A 25,309-nucleotide genomic window follows, 5' to 3' on the forward strand; every position below is an offset into this window, starting at 1 on the left:
TTATTCATTGTAATTATGTTACTTTAGAACAGGAGTTCTTAGCTTGAGGTTTTTAGACTTTTTTTCTTAATTTTGTATTTTAGTGTAATTGGATTCCTTTGTAATTTCAAGTATTTTGTTTTATGCATTTAAAAACATAAAGTAAAAAAAAGTAAAAAAGAATATGCTTCAGTCTGCATTCAGACTCCATCAGTTCTTTCTGTGGAGGTAGATGGCATTTTTCATCATAAGTCCTTCAGAATTTCTTAGATCATTGTATTTCTGAGAACAGTTAAGTCATTTGCAGTTGACGATTGTACAAAATGGCTGTTACCATATTTCATTTTACTTTGTATCCATTCATGTAAGGCTTTCCAGGTTTTTCTGAAAGCATCCTAAATAATTAGTTATAATTAATTACCGCTATGTAAAATATTTGAAAGTATTGAACAGCCAAGTTCTTATCTCAGCCTTGCCATTAGTTAGCTGTGTGACCTAGGGCAAGTCATCTAACTACTTAATTTCTTTTGTATGGTCATCTTTCATAGGAAAGGGTAGGACTAGGATATTCTGATTTTCCTTCCAAGCCTAAAATTTTATATTTTCTATAATCAACACTTAACCAATGAGGAACACTGAAGAAGGAGTAAAAAATGTCATCAAGGAATTGTGCGATAGGAAGAGAAAAGATTAGTTGGTTATGTGATGAGAATTGAGGACAAGAGGTGGATTCATTGGTATCATTGATGTAAAGAGAGTAACGAAAGTCTCTGGCAAGTGGACCAAACTGGTGAACAATGGGAGGACATGGACAGGCATTGGATGACAGAGAGCAATAGGTTATGATCTGCTTTGGTGGTGAGAGCTTCTAAATTGATAAGAACACAGAACCATTTGCATAAGAGTTGTATGTTTTAGCAAGGGCTGTATTCATCTAGCCCACTTTTCTTTCCTTGATTCTGCAGTTAAGTTGTGATGCTGAATTTGTTCACATGGTAACAGATTGATGTCAGTTAGTGGATTTGAGTAACCTGCGAGTCAGACAGGAGGAAAATCCAGGTTGGTAAGGAATAGATATCTCCTTGAAATACAAATACTTCAAATAATTAAGGTGCCACCAGTCTAATAATAGAAAGTTCTGTGCATTTTTGAACTCTTTTTTGCCTTTTTTAAAAACAATTTAGTATTTTATTTTTCCTCAGTTACATGTAAAACAATTTTTAACATTCATCTTTAAAATTTTGAGTTCCAAATTCTCTTCCTTCCACTGTCCCCACTCCTCTTCTTTGAGAAGCCAAGCAATTTGATATAGATTATGCATGTGTAGTCATACAAAACACATTTCCACATTAAGTTATATTCTAAAAGAAAACAGACACCCTCTCCCCCAAAAAAACTCAAGAAAAATAAGTTTTAAAAGTATGCTTTGCTTTCAGGCCCTATCAGTTTTTTCTTTCAGGCCCTATCAGTTTTTTCTTTGGGGATGCATCGTGTTTTTCATCATAAGTCCTGCAGAGTTGTTTTGGATCATTGTATTGCTGAGAGTAGCTAAGTCATTCATGGCTGATCGTCTTACAGTATTGTGGTTGCTGTGTACAATGTTCTCCTGGTGTTACTCATTTCACTTTGCATCAGTTTGTGTAAATCTTTCCAGGTTTTTCTGAGAGCATCCTGCTCATCATTTCTTATAGAACTACTGTTTCCATCACAGTCATATATATACCACATCTTATTCAGCCATTCCATCTGTGAACTCTTAATGGTTTTAAGAAATACATTGGATTTTCTTCTTCCTTTTAGAGAGAAGAATGATTTCTAGAGAGAAATTTTAATGGAAAACAGGCAACAGATGTGTGTGTGTGTATGTGTGTGTGTAGTTTCTGGTAATGGTATTTGTATTTGAAAATCTAAAAAGACTCAAGCTTAATTTTTTTTTAAAAGTCATATTTTATCTTTTTGGGAGTGGTAATTTGACTTATTCAGATGCATACACCTATTTTCTGGCGGTAGTTAATCAGCTATCTATAGAAAGACTATTAGTTACAAGTTTATGCTTGTGAGGTTAATTCTCCTTTGCCTATCTTATTTTCCTGTACATGAATTGAAGTCAGAAAGTTGGTTTCTGTTTTCTGTAGCTCAAATTCTGCCCACTGTTTTCTCTCCATACTCTGGTACCTGTTTGCTAGTGCCTGCATAGGCACAAACTCATCAGTAACTCTGTTTCTGGACTTCTATAACATCAGGGTTTTGAAGAGTTGCTGTCTATCTTAAATGGCTAATAAGTAACTCCTTAAGGAAGCCATAATAAAGATCCTTCCTGTTATAGTCATTAACCTTCTTTGTAAAATTTGTTTTTACTTTCCCTGAAGGAGTGTGCTGACATGATTTGATAGATGAAATATAGTTACTTAAAGCCTCCTTTGCAAATTTATAAGTGGTTCCTTTGTCTAGATGCCTGGACTCTGTTGTAAAGTAGAAATGAGAAGTCCTGACCACATATGCATTATTTCCTTTGTGGAATCTGTTTCAGGGAAATTGTCAAGTGAATAGGAAAAAGGTCAAGAAAAGTAGGGTCTTTGGTCTGAATGAAGCTTTGGAAAATTGGAACTGCCTGTAATTTTATTTAGTATTTGGGAACTCCCATTTGAGTGGGAGTTCTATTTTTTTAATTTAATTTTATTATTATTTTTTAATGTTTTATAATCACTGCCATAAAATTAAGATTTTATCCCCCTCACACCTGCCCCCCCACTACCCCCCTCCCTCCCCACGACAGCATACAATTCTGTATAGGTTCTACATATACTTTTCTATTGAGTATGTTTTTGCTATAGTCGTGCTATGTAGTTGAACTAAAATAAATGGAAGAAATCATATAACAAATCAAAACATGATACACAAAAACATACACACACACAAACATGATCTGCTACATTCTGCGAATGATTTCCATATTTCTTTCTCTGAGTGTGGAAGGCATTTTGCCTTAGAAAACCACCTTTGGGATTTTCTTTTTTTTTTTTTTAATAAGTTCTTGTGTTATTACGAAATTCCAAGTCTACCAGAGAAAACTCTCGCACACTGTGGTCGTTGCTGTGCACAAAGTTCTCCTGATTGAGTGGGAGTTCTGATGAAAATATTATTCCTACACCAACAAAATATTGTTTACTGTTGGTTAAAAAAAAGTGCAACTTTTAGGAAACAGTTTTAAATATATTTTGTTTTTCCTCTCCCCTAGTAATAAATAGTATTTTCTTGTACAGGTCTTAGATTTTTCTGTCTGTTGCCTTTTTCTCACATAATAAGGGAGCTTTCTTTACTTGGACGTATCTGAAATGCATTATTCTGATTTCTTACAGATTTTCTATTTTGTACATACGTTGTTTTGTATATACTGTATATGATGACTTCAGTGGGCAGTGAACGTTCCCGGGGCACTCGGGACAAAGCTCAGATTTCAACCATGCAGATGACACAGCCACAGAAACAAGTAGTACAGGTAAGTTTTATTCATCTTTAGTTGAATAAAATAAATAAAACCTTTCTCTGTTAGGGAAACTTTGGGAGTAGGGAGGCAGGAATTCAGTAGGAAGAGTCAACATAGCTTTGAAACACATAGAGGCACACTGCCAGGAGAAATGTTCCTAAGCATATTTTTTGATATCTTGTGGCTTCTAGTCTGCTGTTTTTGTATCAGTTGGCTGTTGACCCAGGGACTATAAACTGTTACTTTTAGACTAAGCAAAATTTAGCAAGAAATGTGAAGGATACATTAAAGCCATTAATTTGGACCGGCTGAGGAAATAGCTCTGATGACTAGTTTTGTTTTAAGGTGATGAAAATTTATTAATTTTCAAATGCTGTAGTACAGCAAGTAATAATGTTTTCCAATCTAGACTTGTTTTTTATTCAATAAGAATGGAATGTGATTGGCAACAAATGTTTAATCTACAAAAGTCATCTGTTTATTACCATAACTCAGTTAAGTAAGCTCCCTCAAATTTTGTGTATATTGTTATTTCGCTTGATAAATGTTTGTAAACAGTATATAGGTAGCTAACTTGGACCAAATGAGACTAAATTTTTATTTGAATGAATGGAATCTATATAAAAATTATACTGTATTCAAATGCTAAATATAACTTATGGATTATAACACCACTGGCCCTTTTAGGAGCAGCTAGGTGGCTCAGTAGATAGAGTGCTGGGCTTTGAGTCAGGAAAACTCATCTTTTTTTTTTTTCTTTTTAGATTCAAATTTATTTTTAGTTTTAAACATTCATTTCCACAAGATTTTGAGTTCCAAATTTTCTCACCATCTTTCTCCTCCATCCCCACCCCAAGACAGTATGTATTCTGATTACCCCTTCCCCCAGTCTGTGCTCCCTTTTATCATTCCCCCATTATCTCATTCCCCTTTACTTTCTTGAAGGGCAAGATAGATTTCTATACCCCATTGCCTACGTATCTTATTTCCCAGTTGCATGTAAAAACAATTTTTAACATTTGTTTTTAAAGCTTTTGCGTTCCAAGTTCTCTCCATTCTTCCCTCCCCACCTACCCCCGTTAAGAAGGCAAGCAATTCAATATAGGTTATACATGTGTGGTTATGTAAAACATTTCCATAATAGTCATGTTGTGAAAGACCAACTATATTTTCCTCTGTCCTATCATGCCCGCCAATTACTCTGTTTTCTCCTTTGACCTTGTCCCTTTTCTAAAGTGTTTGCTTCTGACTACCCCTTCCCCAATCTGCCTTCCCTTCTATCATCTCCCTCTCTTATCCCCCTCCCCCTACTTTTCCTGTAGGGTAATATACCCAATTGAATGTGTATATTATTCCCTCCTTAAGCCAGACCCGGTGAGAATAAGGTTCATTCATTCCTTCTCACCTCCCCTTTTTTCCCCCCCTACATTATAGATAAAAGCTTTTTCTTGACTCTTTTATGTGAGATAATTTACCCCATTCTATCTCTCCCTTTCTCCTCCCAATATATTCCTCTCTCCCCCCTTAATTTTATTGTTTAGATATGATCCCTTCATATTCAACTCACCTATCTATCTGTCTGTCTGGCTGGCTGTCTCTTCCAACCAACCTAATACTGAGAAAGGTCTCATGAGTTACAAATATCATCTAGGAAAACTCCTCTTCCTAAGTACAAATCTGACCTTAAACACTTACTAGCTGTGTGACCTTGGGTAAATCACGTAACTCTGCTTTAGTTCCTCATCTGTAAAAATGAGCTGGAGAAAAAAATGGCAGACCACTCAAGTGTTTGTCAAGGAAACCCCTAATGGGGTCCAGAAGAGTCAAGACAAGACTGAAATGACTTATCATGTAGCTGTTTTATTGAAGATGATAAAGAGTGCTGCATCTTATATTATAAAAGATCATGGAAGAAGTTATGGGTTCTAATCTTGATTCTGCCATTTACTTAGCTTTGTAACTTGGGGCAAATTATTTAACTTCATTGGGCTCATGTGTAAAATAAGGAGATTGCACTGTGACCTCCAAGGTCCCTTTAAACTGTAAACCTGTGATTCTATGATTCTGTAAAAGGTATCCATAAGACTGATTTTTTTCCTTTTAAGAAAAATTTTAATTGATGCCTTTTGTTTTTTATGTCATTCATTTCAAGCCTCTCATGCTTACCTTGTGACAGAGAAAAACATGCAAAAATATACAATATAATAACTCATCTGATAGTATATATTACATAATATTCTCTTTTAGCAGTTCGTGTCCTCTGCCATGAGGGGGGAGATATAATTTCATTATCTGTTCTCTGTCCTCATTTAGTTTATATATAATAGTGATCTCATCTTTATTTTTATTTCTTCAAAGCAAAGAACATTCAAAGTTACTTAATCTTCCTGGAACCTTGGGTTCCTCACCTATGAAATTAAGTTATTTGGACTCAATAGTATTTAAGGTCTCTTTTTCTTATATGAATCTTGTAATGTAGATATTTAGAATATCTGTTTGACCCAAATTTTACCATATAAAAGAGCTATCCCATGAATAACTCAGTATGAACATGGTTTTATCACTAAGGAATATATGAGTGAGTTAACATATCAAAATAAAAGAGAAGGAAGCCTCAGGAAATTCTGTACTATTTATTTATTGTCAGCTAAAGGATGACAAAGTGTATTTTATAACATTTCTTTTTTTTTTTTATTTAATGAAGTTTTCTTGGCTCGTAAACTATTGAATTTTTCTAGTCATGATTTTAGAGCACATTAAAATGAATCTGGAATGTTTCTGTATATAATTTGTGTGTGTTTATTTAAAGAATAAGTCATTTGTAAGCTATTTTCAACTTAAATTTTTTCTTCCTCTGGGGCTGTCACATTTTTTAATTTTTTTTCCCCCTTTTTGGATTCACTCAGAAGGGTTCTGCAGAGAAAAAATGTTCTGGGTTAGAGTTGGGGTGGAAAATGGGGAGAGAGATATTTCGGGGCTCCAAAACTTTATTTGACCTCTGTTATGCAGTGGATTAGAGAACATGGATTTAACTTCAAAAGAAATATCTATCTTTGAGGTAAATAGTTTAAGGCCTTTCATATGAACGTGATATATCTTTTAGTTTTTTACCTGAGGATATATAGAGTCATTTTACATTATTTGAGACTTAACTTTTCCATTCTAAGCTCCAAACCCTTTGAGACTTACTTTTTCATTTTAAGCTCCAAACCCATATCAGTATTATATTCAAAATGCACTACTTTGTACCCTACTTTGGATAAGCATATTAAAAGTCTAAACAGAACTTTGGTGAGAATTCAATTACTAGATTTTACCTAGTATAAGCCTTTGACTGAGATTTGTTGTGATAGAATTAGCATGTTAAGTACTAGACTAGAATGTTTTATTTTTATGTAGATTCCTTCTATTAGTATTTTTCCTTCAGTTACTTGATTTATAATTCATGACATAATTTCTCAAACATTTAATCTTCCCAATATTTCTTCCATTTGAGTATGTACCCCCTCAATTTTTCAAATGTACTAGGAGATTGTTTCAGAGCCTAGATGAAGATTCAGGGGTATAGTCTTCCAAGACCATTAAAGAATTTATTCTTTTGTGTACTTGGGGAACTTCTTTTTTTCTTTTCCATTTTTGCCCACTCCTTCTCAACCGAATATGTTTGGTCTTGTTGCTTATATGCTCCATTCATTAGTCAGTCTTGTAGAGTATTTTGCACAGTTCATTATTCTTTTAAGTACTTAGGTTGCGGATATAATTATGTAATACTACATTTGGTGCCCAAAGGTAAAATAAGCACACGTATATTAAGATAGAATGGATCAAATAAGCAATAACTTCTTCTAAGTTTTCCTGATATTTATTCTCACTGTACTTTATCTCCCTTGCTGTTTCATTGTCCCCTTTCTGCTTCCTAATTATTCCAAGGCTCAGTCTTTGGCCGCTGCTCTTCTTTCCTTTCGGTGTTCTTTGCCTTAAATTAAAAAAAGAAAAGATGAGATCACCAACTATCATGTTGATTCTCAGATTCATATCTGCAGCCTGTATCTGGTTGGATTCCCCACTCCCAGTACCTGCAGTGCATTTTTCCTTAGGCTACTACTGTCTTCTCCAGCTCCATATAGCATTTACAAATCTGCTTTCCACTTTTGTTTACAAATAGATAATCCTACTTCCTAACTTCTGTATTTCTATGAATAACACTGTCATTCTTCCATTTGCAAAACATTGGACTTCTTCAACACTGACTTAGCTTCCTTTTTTTCCCTTTCTTTCTGGTCATTCAATAAATCCTTTCAGTTCTTATCTTTTTAAAAACTATCACTGCTGCCACCTCATCCTAAATCTGCATCTACTTCATGACTGCATAACTGCTTCAATTTTCTAACTTGTGATAAGATGTCAACTTCAGGTATAGTATAGAATTTTGGACCAGGAATTAGGGGAAGATACAGGTTTTGCTGTTAACTAGTGTATGTACTTTGCAAGTTGCTCATTCTGTACTCCATCATTCCATATATGTGTTGTGTTTGCCCTTCATTCGCGAAGAGGACCATAATATCCGGGAGATGCTGATATGACTTGCAGTTGACTTTGATTTGAGTGAGGGAGGGCTATGCAAGGTTACCAGCCTCACTTTCTTCTCCAGAGCCATCTGGGTTCAATGGTCAGATAGATATTTGTCAGGATGACTGGAGATGACCAAGATGCAATGGGAGACCCTGCCCGTTTTAGACTAAGGTCTTTTCGAGTTCTCATTTTCAGTGAGATGATACCCATTGAGTGAATAGACCTCATTAAGTAAGCCATTGGCTAATTCTGTAATAGGCGTGCTTAGCAAGATAGCACAGAGCTTGAATTGCCAGTTGCATTGCATGATAACTGATTTTTTTTTTTTTTTAGGTTTTTTTGATAGGTTGGAAATGTGCACCAAAATTTAATGATAATATCCCAGGTCTGGATCAAAATCTATTAAAACGTTTTTGAGTTCAGGAAAATCTTTTCAAAGAATTAGATGCATAAGACCTTGGAAATAACCTGGGAGTTATTTCCTATGGAAAAAGACCTATGGGCATCGTTCATAAGAAACTCGGTTTAGTTTTTATGATTCATTGCTGAAAAGACTAATGCAGATTTGGGTAGCATTAGTAGAATACAGTGTTGAAACTCAGTGACTTTAATGGTCTCACTGTGCTCTGCACTGGTCAGAATAAGTTTCTGATGAGATTGTTTATACACTACCACCCTGTGGTGTTAAGATTGTTTATACACTACCACCCTGTGGTGTTAAAAATGCCTATATTCAAGTCTTATTTCTGATGTATACTGGTTGTATCAACTCTGGGCAAGTAACATCCCCCAAATGTCTCTTTTATGATTATAAGTTGCAGAGTAGCTGATTTGTATTGGTAAGAGATAATAATTCCTATACCAGTGAAATTGCAGGTATGGACTGAAAGAAAAAAAGAAATTTTTTTTTTTAAAGGTGAATACTGACAACCTGAGGTAAATAAAGATGGTGAGGAGTCTGGAATCTTGACATGCATGACATATTGGGCTAATTGGAAATTGTCCAACACAGAGAGTTTCCTAAAGTGGGCGATACTGCCCCTTTTGGGGGTGCTGGAATGATGAGGGTGGGGTAGGGTCAAGAGGTAGTAGGACGTTTCATCTGTTGTGTAACAGTTAAAGTCATAGTGATTATATTATTTTCCAAATAAACACACAAAATGCAAGTCACAATTGATCAGTGTCCTATGCTGGCAGGTCTTAACAAGAAAGTGTTGGCAGGTGAACATGCTGTAAGTCATTGGTAAGTCCAGTATGCATCAGCAGGAATTTGATGACTTGTTTACAATATGATACTATATGGTTACATGATGCAGTGTCGTATCATCAAAATTTCAATGCAGGAAAAAACCCATATATTTATAATAAATTAAATTTAAGATGCATCATTAAAAAACATTTTATATTATTTTGAAATGATGCAAATTTCCAAAAGAAAAATTGTTGAAGGGTTAAAGAAAGTAAATTTCCAGGGGAGTGCTGAGTAATTTTTTTTTTTTTTTTGAAAAGGAGGCAGTAGGCTTGGTAAATTTGGGAATCTCTGGTCTAATAGAAAAGTAGACACTTGGAAGACACAGTGTCTTCCTATGTTTGAAGGACTGTCAAAGATCTGATTTATATAGCTTATGGAAGTGTAGACCAGGAATCCAGTAGTGGGAAAACAATTAATTGCAAGGCAAGAGCTTTTGTAAGATTTTACAACAGATTGAGCTACCCTGCCTAAGTAGTGGTCTCCCTGTCACACTGGAGGTATTAAAGCAAAGATTGGATAATATGAACAATAGTTGAGAGAAGGATTTTTTTTCTTGGTGGGAGGTTTAACTAGATGAATTCCATTCCCTTTCAATTGTAGGATTTTTATTCTGTTCATTAAAATGAACTTTTCTGTTTAACCCAGTTTATCTTTTACGAGCTTAGTTAAGTTGATAAAAGCTTATCTTCAGTTTAGGTGACTCTCAAAGACTATATTAACCAAGTTATATGGAGGTTATTAGTTGGGTCACTAGAACATGCCAACACCAAGAAGACAGAACCTTGAAGGATCTATTAAACATTTTGACATTTAATTATTTATTATATTACTTTTAGTTATGTGTATATTTTAAGAACTAGATTTTTAAGGTCCTCTGAGGTAATATCTCATGTTTCTTTTCCATTCTTTTCCACAGCTAGTATAGAGGTACATGATAACTTGCTTGTATATTTAAAAGGAATAGCAAGTTTTGCATAGTAAATTTGCAGTCATCTTTTTCTTCTTACACTGTTATGGAAATACTTGTTTTATTTTGTAAATTATAAATAAAATTTACAAAAAAGAACTACATACCATTAGATGGCACTTAATAGTGTTATTAATTGAAATAAATGTCAAAGAAGCAGAAGTATGAATGAAAAGAAATGATATTAGTATTTTAGAAATAGTTTGTGAGCAAGAGGAAAGGAGGGAGAATCATGAGTGTTAAAAGTGTTGAATGGGGATTTACATAATAAGTGGGTTTTCAGAGAAGTTGTGTTTTTTAGAAGAGACCTTTTGAATTGAATCGGTTAGAGATTAGCCTTCTGGAATAAGAATTTTAGCCTTACATTCAACTCTCAGATAGGATTAGATGCCTTTTCCAGTATTCCACTTCAGATATTAAGATTAGAAAGAGAATGATCATCAGTATTGGTATTTAGATTGGGCAAGTTTGGAAACAGGCCTAAGGTATCTGCTGTGTGATGAGATGCAAATGTTTCTAGAATGGAGAAAATTGTAATTAAACTGTTTCCTCATCTTACTGCTTTTTCTCTTTATGTATTTCAGTATAGCCTTCTGTCTTTTTTCCCCCTTGGCTGTCATTTTCCCCTGTTTTGGGTGTCTGCTGACTCCAGATACCACCCTTAATATGGAGGGAAGCAGTTAAGGCTTCTTGAAGAATAGCAGGCAATCCTTGATGCATGGTTAGAGGGCATCACCTATGTGGTGAAACTAATAGTGGCTAAAGGCCGCTATTATGCTAACTGGGAAAACTGTTGATGGGAAACTGTTGTGAGATGAGTATATATTATCTCCAGAACTTCTCTTATACTAGCAGTTTTGGAGTCAGAGGGCAAGCTTGGGAGTTACTGTGAATTAAAGTATTGATAAAGCATTGGAAATGCTTTGTGCCAATATGTTTTCTATCTCTGGAGCTAGGAATTCTCAAGAAACCTTGTAATTATAGACTCATTCCTCTTTCCTGAACCCCTACCTCAACCTCAGGGGTCTTTGGATAGGTTTCAGGGGGTTCATGAACTTGGATCAGGATAAAATTTCATCTTAATTTCACCATAATTGTTTTCCTTTGCAATCCTGTATGTTTATTTTATTCATTTAAAAACCTTCTGAGAAAAGGTTCATAGGTCTTACTATTTATCCCTATTCTAGAGAGTTTTTTGGCCTATGCAGTGTAAATGTTGTAGCTTTTGGAGATTATGCTTGATTGTTACTTGGCTATGGCAGATGTTTGAATTTGCCTTACATGCTATTAGAAAAGAAGTTTTTATAAGATTACTGGCAAAATGTCATTAATAGCAACACCTGTGGAGGAAATGTACCTAAGAAATGCTGCAAAAATCTTAAGTGTTGTAGATGCTATAAATCATAGATTGTTTAGTCATTTCAGTTAGTTACACAATTACGTGAAGTTGATTTTCTTAGCATATGTAACTTCCATGTGGAAACTCTCCTCTACCAAGGAACATTGAAACTCACCTGAGATTGAATATGTATGTTCTAGGGAATTATCTGAGGCACATAGAGGGTGAATAATTGCTCAGGGTTATAGAACCTAGTGTGGGATTTAAGATTTGAACTCAAGCTTTAATTTTTTCTAGGCTAAGCCCTTTCCTTTTTGTTGCTTACCCTTTTTCAGTTACTTAGCTGAGAAAGTGAGAGAGTTTCGTTTGATAGTTTAAAACTTTACTTAGCTGTGTGTGAGCATACTCACAAATTGCACACATGATCTGTATTATAGGTTTTAACATCAGTGAACTTTAAAAAAAAGATTTGTCAAGTAATTGGTTTTATCTTTTACGTATATGTAACGGGGTAGGTGGGTTTTTATTTTGTTTGTTTTACTTTGGTCTTGTAAGAGTGACACTTAAGCCTTGGTTTTATAACAAGTTCATTTGTGTCATACCAGCTTTTTCTTTCTTCCTGTACCTCCACTTCCTGCTGCCACCTCTCACCCCCACCTCCCACCCCCTTCCGTTTTTTGCCTCTTTTTATTTAATATTTATTTTTGATCATTGAGGTCATTGCTTCCATGATTAGCTAATGCTGTTAAAGCATGTGGTCACAAAATGGAATACAAGTAATACAAGTTTTAGAATACTTACAGAAATGGAGCACTTTAGTATTTGTCTTTATTTTGATAAGTTACTTTAGAATAGGGGCAGCTAGGTGGTGCAGTGGATAGAGCACCAGTGCAGGAGTCAGGAGGACCTGAGTTCAAATGTCACCTCAGACACTTGACACTCACTAGCTGTGTGACTTTGGGCAAGTCACTTAACCCCAGTTGCCTCATCCTGGGTCATCTCCAGTCATTCTGATGAATATCTGGTCACTGGATTCAGATGGCTGTGGAGGAGAAGTGAGGCTGGTGAGCTGCACAGCCCTCCCTCCCTCAAAACAAAATCAAGTGCAAGTCATATCATTATTTCTCTGATGGCATGGTCTTCTTTGGCAACGAAGGACGAACACACACCTTATAATAATTGATGGATGAAGTGGCAAAAGGTGGTTATTTACTAAGTAACTCAAATTAACATAGAATTTTGGGTTCTTGGATGTTAATGCAAATTTTAGCATTTTGATTGTATTTGTATTACAGAAACCTTAATTTTTCTTTGTACTTTTTAGGCAACAGCTGAACAGATTCGCCTCGCTCAAATGATCTATGATAAGAATGATGCAGACTTTGAAGACAAAGTTAAACAGGTACATTATTGTCAAACAAGTTCTCATTCTAGTCTTAATGTTTATTTTCTAGGGTTTTCAATTATACTGTAAAATGAATGTAGGATTAGCATTAGCCATGATTCATTGAAATTTTGAAAAAGTGTCACTTGTAAAAATGTAAAAATGTTCACATCATCTAATTTTTAAATATGGGAAACGATATTTTTTAGGTGTCCTAAGATGTCTTGGAGTTGATATTCTCATTGCTTTTAAACATTGCTGAATATTCAGTTAGCTAAATATTCCCTGACTGTCTGTTGAGAGTACTATTTCTTTCCTGCCCCCTCCCCCCCGCAACTTAGTAGTTTTCTAATTTTTTCCATTACATTATTAAAGATTACATATTAAAGATAGTTTTCAACATTCACCTTTATAAGATTTTGAGTTTAAATTTTTATCCTTCCCTCCCTTCCCCAAGGCAGCAAGCAGTCTGGTATAGGTTATACATGTACAATTGTATAAATCATATTTCCACATTAGTCATGACATGAAAGAAGAATCAGAACAAAAGGGGGACATTACAAGAAAAAAAGTGAAGATAATATTCTTTGGTACGCATCCAGACATAATGGTTCTTTCTCTGGATGCGGATAGCATTTCCCGCTGTGAGTCCTGGAATTGTCTTGGAACATTGTATTCCTGAGAAGAGCATCATAGTTGATCGTTGCACAGTGTTGCTGTTACTGTGTACAGTGTCAGTATAGTTTCAAACTTAATTGCCACATAAGGAATAAATTACTCTCATTGTTACAATAAGTTCCTAACTGAAGAGAAAGTAACTTGTAAATTTGACTTGTACCTACTACTTCTAAGTTTTGCAACATTTAATTTTAGGTTGTGTTTTTGAATACAGAAACTGAGATATAGGTTAAAGGTTTTGCTTATAATCTTACAGCATCTAGTAAGTATTATAGTCAGGTCTCATGGTTCCAGGTACTCTTTGCACTATACTTTGTTGTCTCTCTACTCACTTCACAGTGTAATTTTAGGGGTCAAATGATAGCATTCATAAACCTTAAAGGACTGTTTGTCAGTTATTATTATTATGAGTAATGGAATCAAAGTATTAGTGCTGAAAGGAAAATTAAGAAATCTATTCCAGCTCACTCATTTTACTAGTAAGAATACCTAGATCCAGAGAAGCCAGTAGCCTTGCCTGGAAGCACTTAGCTAGTAAATGGCAGAGCTGGGATTGAAACTTGAGTCTTCTCACTTCATAGCCTTTCCAATTCAAGTCACTCAGGCTCACAATTTAGATATCATTCTCTACCCCTCACTTACCACACTCTTACTCCTATAACCAATTTATCTCCCAGTGCTGTCACTTCTACCTTTGTAACATCTTTTGTATATATTCCCTTCTTTCCTCCGAAGCTGCCACCACCCTCATCCAGGCCCTCATAACCTGAAACTTAGATTGCTGTAATAGCCTGCTGTGCTTGTTGGTTTCCCAGCCTCAAGTCTCTCCCCACTTCAATCCATCCATAAATTAATCATCTAGAAGCATACATCTGCTATGTTGTTGTACCTCTGTTCACCAAGCTCCATTAGCTTTCCATTACCACCAGGATACTGCAGAAGACTTGGGAAATGAGATTAAAAACTTACATCACCACTCAGAAATTCCCAGAAGATTAAAAAAAGTCTTAGCTCAATGGAAGTTGTTTCTTTTTTTTTTTTTTTAATTTTATTTATTTATTTTTTTTTTATTTAACTTTTAACATTTATTTTCACAAAATTTTGGGTTACAAATTTTCTCCCCTTTTATCCCCTCCCCCCCCCCCCAGACCCAAGCTTTCTAATTGCCCCTGTGACCTATCTGTTCTCTCCTCTATCCTCCCTCCCTGCCCTTGTCTCCTTCTTCTCTTTTGTCCTGTAGGGCCAGATAGCTTTCTTGACCCCTTAACCTGTATTTCTTGTTACCCAGTGGTAAGAACATTACATTTGGTCCTAACACTTTGAGTTCCAACTTCTTTAGCTCCCTCCCTCTCCACCCCTTCCCCTTGGAAGACAGGCAATTCAATATAGGCCAAATCTGTGTAGTTTTGCAAATGATTTCCATACTAGTTGTGTTGTATAGGACTAACTATATTTCCCTCCATCCTATCCTGTCCCCCATTACTTCTATTTTCTTATGGTCCTTTCCCTCCCCATGAGTGTCGACCTCGGATTGCATTCTCCTCCCCATGCCCTCCCCTCTATCCTCCCCCCCACCCTGCTTGTGCCCCTGTCTCCCACTCTCCTGTATTATGAGATAGGTTTTCCTATCAAAATGAGTGTGCATTATATTCTTTCCTTTAGTGGATTGTGATGAGAGTAGACCTCATGTTTTTCTCTTGCCTCCCCTCTTTATCCAACCACTAATAAGTCTTTTGCTTGCCTCTTTTATGAGAGATAATTTGCCCCATATAACTTCTGCCTTTCTCCTTCCAATATTTCTCTCTCACTGCTTGATTTCATTTTTTTTTTAAGATATGATCCCATCCTCTTCAATTCACTCTGTGCACTCTGTCTCTATGTATGTGTGCATGTGTGTGTGTGTGTGTGTGTGCTCCCACCCAGTACCCAGATACTGAAATGTTTCAAGAGTTACAAATATTGTCTTTCCATGTAGGAATGTAAACAGTTCAACTTTAGTAAGTCCCTTATGACTTCTCTTTGCTGTTCACCTTTTCATGGTTCTCTTCATTCTTGTGTTTGAAAGTCAAATTTTCTTTCCAGCTCTGGTCTTTTCATCAGGAAAATTTGAAAGTCCTCTATTTCATTGAAAGACCATTTTTTCTCCTGAAGTATTATACTCAGTTTTGCTGGGTAGGTGATTCTTGGCTTCAGTCCTAGTTCCTTTGACTTCTGGAATATCCTATTCCATTCCCTTCTATCTCTCAATGTAGAGGGTGCCAGATCTTGTGCTATCCTGATTGTATTTCCACAATACTTGAATTGTTTCTTTCTAGCTGCTTGCAATATTTTCTCTTTCACCTGGGAATTCTGTAATTTGGCCACAATGCTCCTGGGAGTTTCTCTTTTTGGATCTCTTTCATGCGGTGTTCTGTGGATTCCTTGAATATTTATTTTGCCTTCTGGTTCTAGAATCTCAGGGCAGTTTTCCTTGATAATTTCATGGAAGATGATATCTAGGCTCTTCTTTTGATCATGGTTTTCAGGTAGTCCCAGAATTTTTACATTGTCTCTCCTGATTCTATTTTCCAGGTCAGTTGTTTTTCCAATAAGATATTTCACATTATCTTCCATTTTTTGAATCTGCACAGTATGTTCTGAGATATCTGTCTTTCTCATAAAGTCCTTAACGTCCATCTGTACCATTCCAGTTTTGAAAGATCTATTTTCTTCAGTGAGCTTTTGAATCTCCTTTTCCATTTGGTTAATTCTGCTTTTGAAAGCATTCTTCTCCTCATTGGCCCCTTGCACCTCCCTTGCCAGCTGAGTTAGGCTAGTTCTCAAGGTGCCAATTTCTTCAAGATTTTTTTGGTTCTCCTTTAGCAGGGAGCTGATCTGCTTTTCATGCTTCTCCCTCATCCCTCTCATTTCCCTTCCCAGTCTTTCCTCCACCTTTCTAACTTGATTTTCAAAATTCCTCTTGAGCTCTTCCATGGCCTGAGCCCATTGGGTGGGCTGGGACACAGAATCCTCGATTTCTGTGTCTTTGCCTGATGGCAAGCATTGTTCCTCCCCATCAGAAAGGAAGGGAGGAAGTGTCTTTTCTCCGAGAAAATACCCTTCAATGGTTTTATTTCTTTTCCATTTTCTTGGCATTCTCCCCAACCAGTGACCTGACCTCTGAATGTTCTCCTCACACTCACCTCGCCTCCTGGTCCTCCCAGCCAGCGTTTGGGGACTGAGATTCAAATGCTGCTTCCCGCCTTAGGGTTTTTGGTGGGGGCAGGGCTGCTATTCAGTGTGAGAATTAAGTCCAGGTGGTCAGGGGCAGGGCTGCCTCTCTGGCTCATTTCCCTCAGGGGGTTTATGCACAGACCTTCCACAATGGATCCAGGCTCCCTCCCGTTTGGGGAGCCCCTGTCTGTAGCCGCCTCTCAGCTTCTATCTCCTGGGGGGGCCCGAACCATGGGGGCACCCCACTCCCCTCTTGACCCGCCAAAGACACTCTCTCACCTATCCCCGTCAGTCACCTGTTGGTGGGGGGGCTAGTGTGGCCGCTGGAGGTCCCGTCTCTGGAGCCTGCTCGGATCTGTACCTCTCGGAGCCGCGGCCGCCGCAGGTTTGGGCTGGGCTCCGCGTCTGCAGCGCGACGGACCTTTTGAGAGAGGTTTGCAGGTCCCTCTGTGGGTGGGGGGACCCGCGTGGCCGCTGGAGATCCTGTCCCCATAGCCCTCTTGGATCTTTTCCTCACGGTGTCGTGCCCGCGGCAGGGCTGCCCTCTGCTCCCCGTCCCGGTGCCCAGTCCACGGCGCGAAGGACCCCCTGCGAGAGGTTTGCAGGTCTCTCTGGAACAGAAATCTCCCTCGCTCCAATATTCCGTGGTCTCTGGGTGCAGAATTCGCCCTGGGTTAGTCCCCTCTAGCCGTTCTGTGGTTTGTGGGTTCGGAGCTATGTGTATGTGCCGGAAGTTGTTTCTTTAGAAAAACAAAGGAGCAGGTAGAATTGATTTTATCATGCAGAAATTCTTTGCCTGGGATTTTTTATTATCTTATTTGAAAAAGTATTTGTAAAAAGGCTCTAATGCAGATAATTGAATGTTACTTACCAGTGTTTCATCAGGTGATGAGGAGGGTAGAAAAGTTGTGCAAAGAACTTGATAAAACCTCTAAATTCAATCATTATACTCTGATGTTGACTTCAGAAACTTTGCCTGTGTAAGAGATTAGTAAAGTAAAAGGAAGACTGTATCTTAATTTAAGCAGTGTGGTGTTAACATTGATTTGCATTTAACCAATTTTATTACAACTCAATGTTGACTTGTTTATAAATAATATTTATGTTTACATTGTTACAGTTGTTAACATTGTTAAAAGTTTTCCATTATGTTCATAGACCTTAATTTCCTTATCCATTCCCATGTCATTGGTCATATATTTTGTTTTAAAATTTTTAACACAAACAGTTGCTACAAATATTTTGGACATATGGGCATTTTTCTTGCTGTCAGTAACTTTTTAATAGTGGGATTAGATCCCTGGGTCAATTAACTATCTATTACATAATTCCAAATTGCTTTTTGAAGTGGTTGAATAAATTCATAGCTCCCACAGCATGTCTACCTTTCCTCAACCCCCTTTACAATGAGTATTTCCATCCTTTAGCACCTTTAGTTTGTTGGGTATAAGAGGTTATCTCAGTATTGCTCAAATTTGCATTTTCCTGATTGTTAGTGACTTTGAACATTTTTATAGTTAACTGTTATTTCCTCTCAAAAATTGTTCATCTCCAAGGGGCATAGTCAAGATGGCAAAGTTAGAGCTTAACAACTTTGCTGCAGCTCCCCCCAAACCTCTTCCACAGTAACCTAAAAAACATGCCAAATGAAATTCTGAGTGGGAAAGCCAAGAACAAGTCAAAGTAAGTAATTTTCAAGCTAAGGAAGCTAGAGTAGTCTGGTAGTACTGGGGTGGGGTTGATCAGGAGCACACCACAACAGAAGCAGCACTGAGTTGTGACAGTAATAATAGCAGCAAAGGTGAGCAGCTCAGTGCCATGGGATAGTAAGGGGAATGAACACCTGGCCAGAAAGAGATCTTCGTGGACCTTTGTGCTAGCATTGAGAGCAGGAAAGGTGATATCTAGCAGCTCTGTTGCCCATTACTCAGTCCTAGATCTCAGCTGCACAATGGAGTGGAGTGGTCACAGTCCTGGGGGACCAGGGGTCCTGCCTATGTAAGGAGCAGACCACAGACCATGAGGACAGTGAATGTAACTCTTCCTGGATCATACCACGTAGGAAGCACCAATAACTTACTTACCCCTAGAAGACACTTTGAAATCAGCAGAACATTGAAGAAAGAAGCTAAACTCAGTCATTCTCTCCCCCATATTCCAACTCCCAACTCCCCACCCCCAGGTGAGCCGAGCCCCACTCAAATAAAGTCCAAATTCAAGAAATAGACTGGAAAAATGAGCCAACAGCACAAAAAGAACCTGGGTTTAAAAAGCTGTAATGGTGATAGGAAGTTCATGACACAAAGAAGATAATGACCTGAAAATACAAGCCCAACAAGAATTCCTAGAAGAGCTAAAGAAAGAGATTTTTTTTGCTATTTTTATAGATGTGGAGAGGAATTTGAAATTTTCTGTGGGACTATAAAACTGTTTGTACCCTTCGACCCAGCAATACTATATTGTGTTTATACTCCGAAGGAAAGAAAGAAAAACCCACCTATACAAAAATATTATAGCAACTTTTTGATGGAAAGAATTACAAACCTAAGGGATGCTCATTAGTTGGGGAATGACTGAACAAGTTATGTTACTAATGTAATGGAATCTTACTGTACCATAAGAAATGATGAAGGGGGATGGTTTTAACCAAAAATCTGGGAAGACTTGTATGACCTAATAAAAAGTGAAGTGAGCCGAAACAGGGGAACAATTTACATAGCAATAGTGGCAATTCTGAAACGATAATCAACCGTGAAAAGACTTAACTAACTCAGATTAATCCAGTGATCCACCACAATTCCAAAGTAATCAAGGTAAAAAAGGCTGTCCATTTCCAGAGTACATCTTTCTTTTCCTTTTTCTTTTTGGACAGGTAGGGAAAACATGGCTAATGTGGAAATATGTTTTGTATGACTTCCTATGTGTAATGAGTATTGTGTTTCTTGCCTTCTCAATGGAAGGAGGGAGAGCATTTTTTTTGCGGAAAATCTTTATTTGCAGGTACTTGCATCTGTCATTTCTAATAATATTATTAATTTTTCACTTAAAAAAAAACTAAGTCTGATTTTTTTCCATTGCTTTATTGTCTTCTCTAAGGCAACCAAATGATCATCAAGAAGTACCATCCTGTGTTCTCATTGTTCCTTCTGTACAAAACCTTTAAAATTATTTATACAAAAAATCAGAGAATCTTAGTAAGAGTGTTTATAGAAAACAAGTAGATTTCATCAAGTGACTTAGCAATGGACCAAATGTTTACTATTTCATAATTAAATAAAAGATGTCAGGAAAATCATGTTTCATTGTGCCTGTTGTTTATTGATTACAAAATACTTATTTACCAGGAAAGTACTGATAGACTCTGTTAAAGATGTTTCCCTTTCATACATTAAAATCAAGGATACCTTGGAAGATATAACAGCAGAATTAACTGTTCATTGACCTTCTGTAAACAAGTATCAAGTTAGCCACAAAACAGGGTAAATGCTCACTGAAAGTATTTGCCACTGTGTTAGAGGGACGCATCAGCACAGAGATTCCCTGTGAATGGTGAGGTTCTCCACTTGTCCTTTGTTCATGCCATTGTGCATTGCAAGGCCTCCTCAGAGATGTATATTCAAAGACGTTTGACCTCATCATCCTCCCAAAAAGGATCATGTGGCTGAACACCTGTCCATTGCATAGATAAAACATGAATCTGAATGGACACACCCTTTAACGCTCGTTCAACCATATGTGTATCTGAGGCAGAAAGTACAGATGGGTGATAAAATAGGCTTGTAGTGGAACTGGAAGAGGAGAGATGGCTATTTTAAATTTGGGAAATTGCAGAGCTCTTTAATTGACCTCAGATTTTTCATAAAAGCAAAGGTTGGCCTGTCTTTTTAATATCAACATTTCACAGTGTTGCTATTTGGCAGTGAAGCATGGAAGATAGCACATGAAGAGCAGTGACGCATGGCCTGAGTGGAAGCAGTCTTCACCATTTGACCAAAAAATATCTTTGAAGAACATCACTAAGAAATTATATGCTAGGAAAGAGGATAGTCTTGCTGATCATGTAGCAGCAGCATTTGGTTGACATATAAGTTTGTTAGGTTAAAAAAATTTTTTTTCAGTGATTTGCTTTGAAATATATACTGTAATGAAATGAAATATACTGTAAATATGTGGTGTAAGGTGGGGATTGAAGCTTAATATTTTATCATGTCATCTAATTTTCCTAAAATATTTTCATTGAATAACGACTACTAATATTTTATAATCTTGTATTTATCACTTAAACCCTTGAATGTATTTGGTTTTGTTTCTGGGTACTTTAATGTTTCATTGGCACTTTTAAACGAATAACAGCTTTAAAAAAAAGAAGATGATGGATTTTTTACTGTTAATTTTTTTTCCCTAAGTTTTTTGGTTTTGCATTTAACTAGATTTGACCTTGTATTACTTCCTCTCCCAGAAAGCTGACCTTGATTTGAAAGACTTTCTTTAGAGATAAAGAGGAGTAGAAAAATATTGAGAAAATCTGATCAATATAAAAAAAAATCTAGTGATGTTTGTAATATCCACATTCCCCAGTCCCTGAAAGGAGCAGAAGGAAAGTATTTTATTATATTTTTTCTTTGGGACCAAGCTTGTTCTTCATATTTTTGCATCATTTAAGTTTCGTGTTTTTTGTAGCTGTTCTTTCCATTTGTATTACAATCACTATGTATATTATTTTATTGAGTCTGCATACTTGATTTGTTTGGGTTCCTGTAAACCTGCTATGATTCTTTGCATTCATCATTCATTCTCTCTAACATCATATCAATATTCCTTTGCATTCATATGCCACAATTTTGTTTTGCCGTTCCCCACTTGAGGGGGATCTACTCTGTTTTCAGTCCTTTGATGTTATAAAAAGTGCTGCTATAAATATTTTTTTGTACATATAAGCTTTGTTTTTGTCATTGATCTCTTTGGAGAATATACTTAGTGTAATCTGTGTCAAAGAATGTAGAAAATTTGATCACTTCCTTTGCAAAATTCAGAAATGTTTTCTAGCATGCTTTTACTAATTCATAATAACTTCTCATGGTACATTGATGTAATTTTGTTTCCATTATCCCACCAACATTGACATACTGTCTTTACAAAAACTTAAGAGTTCTGTAGAATTTAATTAATTTTTGAGTTGTGATCAGCTTATAGTTTTAGTATTTTCATTCTGCTAGGTGTGAGGCTGAAACATTAAAATAGTTTTCATTTTCTTCTCATTAATTATTTCATAAGGTCAGTTGCTCACACATCTTTTGAGATTTTAAAATTTGTATCCTTAATCATTTATCTGTTAAGGAAGCAGACAGTTTGTAATTTTATGTAATATATTATGAAATCTGGCAGGGTTGAGTAGTCACAGTGCATCAGCTTTCTCCCACCTGTTTCCTTTGATATTTTTGCTCTTTTTCTCCATGTAACGTTGCTATATTATCTAATTCTATGATGTAATCTGTTTTGATTGTTCTTTCTTTAAATTTGCATCTTAATTTGGGAACCTTGAAATTTTTAACCTTTTCAATCATCCTAACCATGCACACAGGTCATCTCTACAAATGTTTACTTATTTCTGTTTAAAAAAAGTTTTTAAAAAGTTGATGCTTATATTTCTTTTTAAATATATTTTGTAAAGTTTTTACATTTTATTTTTTTATAGATTTGATAAGATATTCCTTGTTCCCCTAATTTGCTTATTGTATCTCTCTTTATGTGTAAATCCTGTACACGTTTTGACTTTATCTTGAATATGTGGTGTGAGATGTTGGTCTATAGCTAGTTTCTGCCAAACTGCTTTCCAGTTTTCTCAGCAATTTTTGTCCAATAGTGAGTTCTGTCCCAAAAGTTTGGATCTTTGTGTTTGTCAAACACTAGATTACTATGGTCATTTACTACTATGTACTGTGTACCTAATCTATTCCAGTGGTCCACCACTACTTCTCAGCCAGTAGCAGATTATTTTGATGATTGACTCCTTTGAGGTCTGAAACTGCTAGGCCTTCTTTCACCTTGTTTTCATTTGATTCCTTCATGTTCTTGACCTTTTGTTCTTTCAGATGAATTTTATTATTTTTTTCTAGCTCAATAAAATAATTTTTTGATTTTGGCACTGAATAAATAATTTAGTTAGAGTTGTCACTTTTGTTATATTGGCTCATTCTACCTATAAGCAATTAGTATTTTTCCAGTTGTAAAAACTGACTTTATTTGTGTGAAATGTGTTTTGTAATTATGTTCCTATATAGTTCTTGGATTTGTCTTGGCAAGTAAACTCCAAAGTATTTGATATTGTCTACAGCTATTTTAAATGGAATTTCTCTACCTCTTGCTGTTTAATTTTATTGGTAGTACAGAGAAATGCTGATGATTTGTATAGGTTTATTTTGTATTCTGCAATTTTGCTAAGTTGTTAAGTATTTCAACTAGTTTTTAGTTTAATCTCTAGGATTCTCCACGTATAACGCATATCATCTGTAAAGAGTGATAATTTTATTTCCTCATTGTCTATTCTTATTCCTTGGATTTCTTTTTCTTATCTTTATATATATGTGTTTATATGTGTGTCTGTATATGTATGTATACATTTATTTGTGCGTGTATACACATCTTATTGCTGTAACTAGCATTTCCAGTACAATATTGAATAATAGTGCTGAATGTGGGTATCTTTGCCCACATCATCTACTCTGATCTCATTGGGAAGGCTTCTAGTTTATCCCTAAAATAGATAATGTTTGCTGATGGTTTTAGATATTAATCATTTTAAGGAAAACTCCATTTATTCCTTTGCTTTCTAGTGTTTTTTTGTAGGAATGAGTGTTAAATTTTTACAAAAAGCTTTTTCTGCATCTATTGAGATAATCATATGGTTTTTGTTGTTTTTGTTATTGATATGGTCGTTTTCCTAATACCAAACTAACCCTGCATTCCTGGTATAAATAAATCCTATATAAATTATATGGAAAAATAAGCAAAGAAGTCCTACCAAATTCCTTTTGCCACACAAATATGGTGCTGATACCTAAACCTGTGAGAACAGAGAAAGAAAACTAGAGACCAATTTTCCTAATGAAGTAAAAATATTAGCTAAAATACTAGCAAGGAGATTACAGCAATATATCACAAAGATCATATACTATAACCAAGCTCAGTTTATACCAGAAGACAGTCTGGTGTTTCTTTACCTCCCATTGGAATGTTAGTACATTGATCAAAACGTTACCTTTTTAGTTGAATACAGCATCTTAGGGTACCAAGAAGAGTCTACTGACCCACAAATCGTAGCTTGGAAAATCACCATGTCTACACACACACACACACGCAGGCACACACACACACAGAGATAGAGAGCACAGAGTGAATGGAATAGGATGGGATCATATCTTTAAAAAATGAAATTAAGGGGTGAGAGAGAAATATATTGGGAGGAGAAAGGGAGAAATGGAATGGGGCAAATTATCTCTCATAAAAGAGGCAGGCAAAAGACTTTTTAGTGGAGGGAAAAAGAAGGGGAGGTGAGAGAAAAACAAGTTTACTGTCATCACATTCGACTAAAGGAAGGAATAAAATGCACACTTATTTTGGTGTGAAAACCTACCTTACAATACAGGAAAGTGGGGGAGAAGGGGATAAGCAGGGTGAGAGGGATGATGGAAGGGAGGGCAATGGGAGGAGAGAGCAATTTGAAGTCAACACTCTTGGGGAGGGACAGGATCAAAAGAGAGAATAGAAGCAATGGGGGGCAGGATAGAATGGAGGGTAATATAGTTAGTCTTACACAACATGACTGTTATGGAAGTCATTTGCAAAATTACACAGATATGGACTATATTGAATTGCTTGCCTTCCCAAAGGGAATGGGTGGGGAAGGAGGGATGAAGAGAAGTTGGAACTCAAAGTTTTAGGAACAAGTGTTGAGTACTGTTCTTGCTACTAGGAAATAAGAAATACAGGTAAAGGGGTATAGAAAGTTATCTGGCCCTACAGGACAAAAGAGAAGATAGGGACAAGGGAAGGGAGGGATGATAGAAGAGAGAGGGAAGATTGGTGATAGGGGCAATCAGAATGCTTGGTGTTTTGGAGTGGGGGGAGGGGACAAATGGGGAGAAAATTTGGAACCCAAAATTTTGTGAAAATGAATGTTAAAAGTTAAATAAATAAATTTAAAAAAATAAAAATAGAAAAATAAAAATCACCATGCCAAGCAGTTAATTTGAGGGGCACGGAGTAATGAAGAACATAGATCAAAATAATGAAATTGAGTTGAGAACAGGTTCACAAGAATTTTGTTACTGATATCCCTGCAACAGAACTCCCTTTATGAAACCTCACAGAAGCAGATTACAACTTTTGGAAAGATTGTTCACATAACAGCTTGGCTAGTGTGTTCTAAAAAGTCAAGG

The 25,309-nt window shown here is 36.2% G+C and overlaps 1 protein-coding gene across 29 annotated transcripts in view; it reads left to right on the forward strand.

Moving 5' to 3' along the window:
* UBAP2 (ubiquitin associated protein 2) overlaps positions 1 to 25,309 on the forward strand; it is a 144,736-nt gene that overhangs the window by 20,774 nt on the left and 98,653 nt on the right. For all 29 annotated transcript variants that reach the window (XM_072596982.1, XM_072596991.1, XM_072596992.1 and 26 more), the window contains exons 2-3: positions 3,339 to 3,478; positions 12,921 to 12,998. In XM_072596982.1, coding sequence (XP_072453083.1) covers positions 3,380 to 3,478; positions 12,921 to 12,998 — 177 coding nt within the window. In that variant the 5' untranslated portion in view covers positions 3,339 to 3,379. The remainder of the gene's footprint in view (positions 1 to 3,338; positions 3,479 to 12,920; positions 12,999 to 25,309) is intronic.

The sequence above is a fragment of the Notamacropus eugenii genome, chromosome 3 (assembly GCF_028372415.1).
Source record: "Notamacropus eugenii isolate mMacEug1 chromosome 3, mMacEug1.pri_v2, whole genome shotgun sequence".
NCBI classification, from domain to species: Eukaryota; Metazoa; Chordata; class Mammalia; order Diprotodontia; family Macropodidae; genus Notamacropus; species Notamacropus eugenii.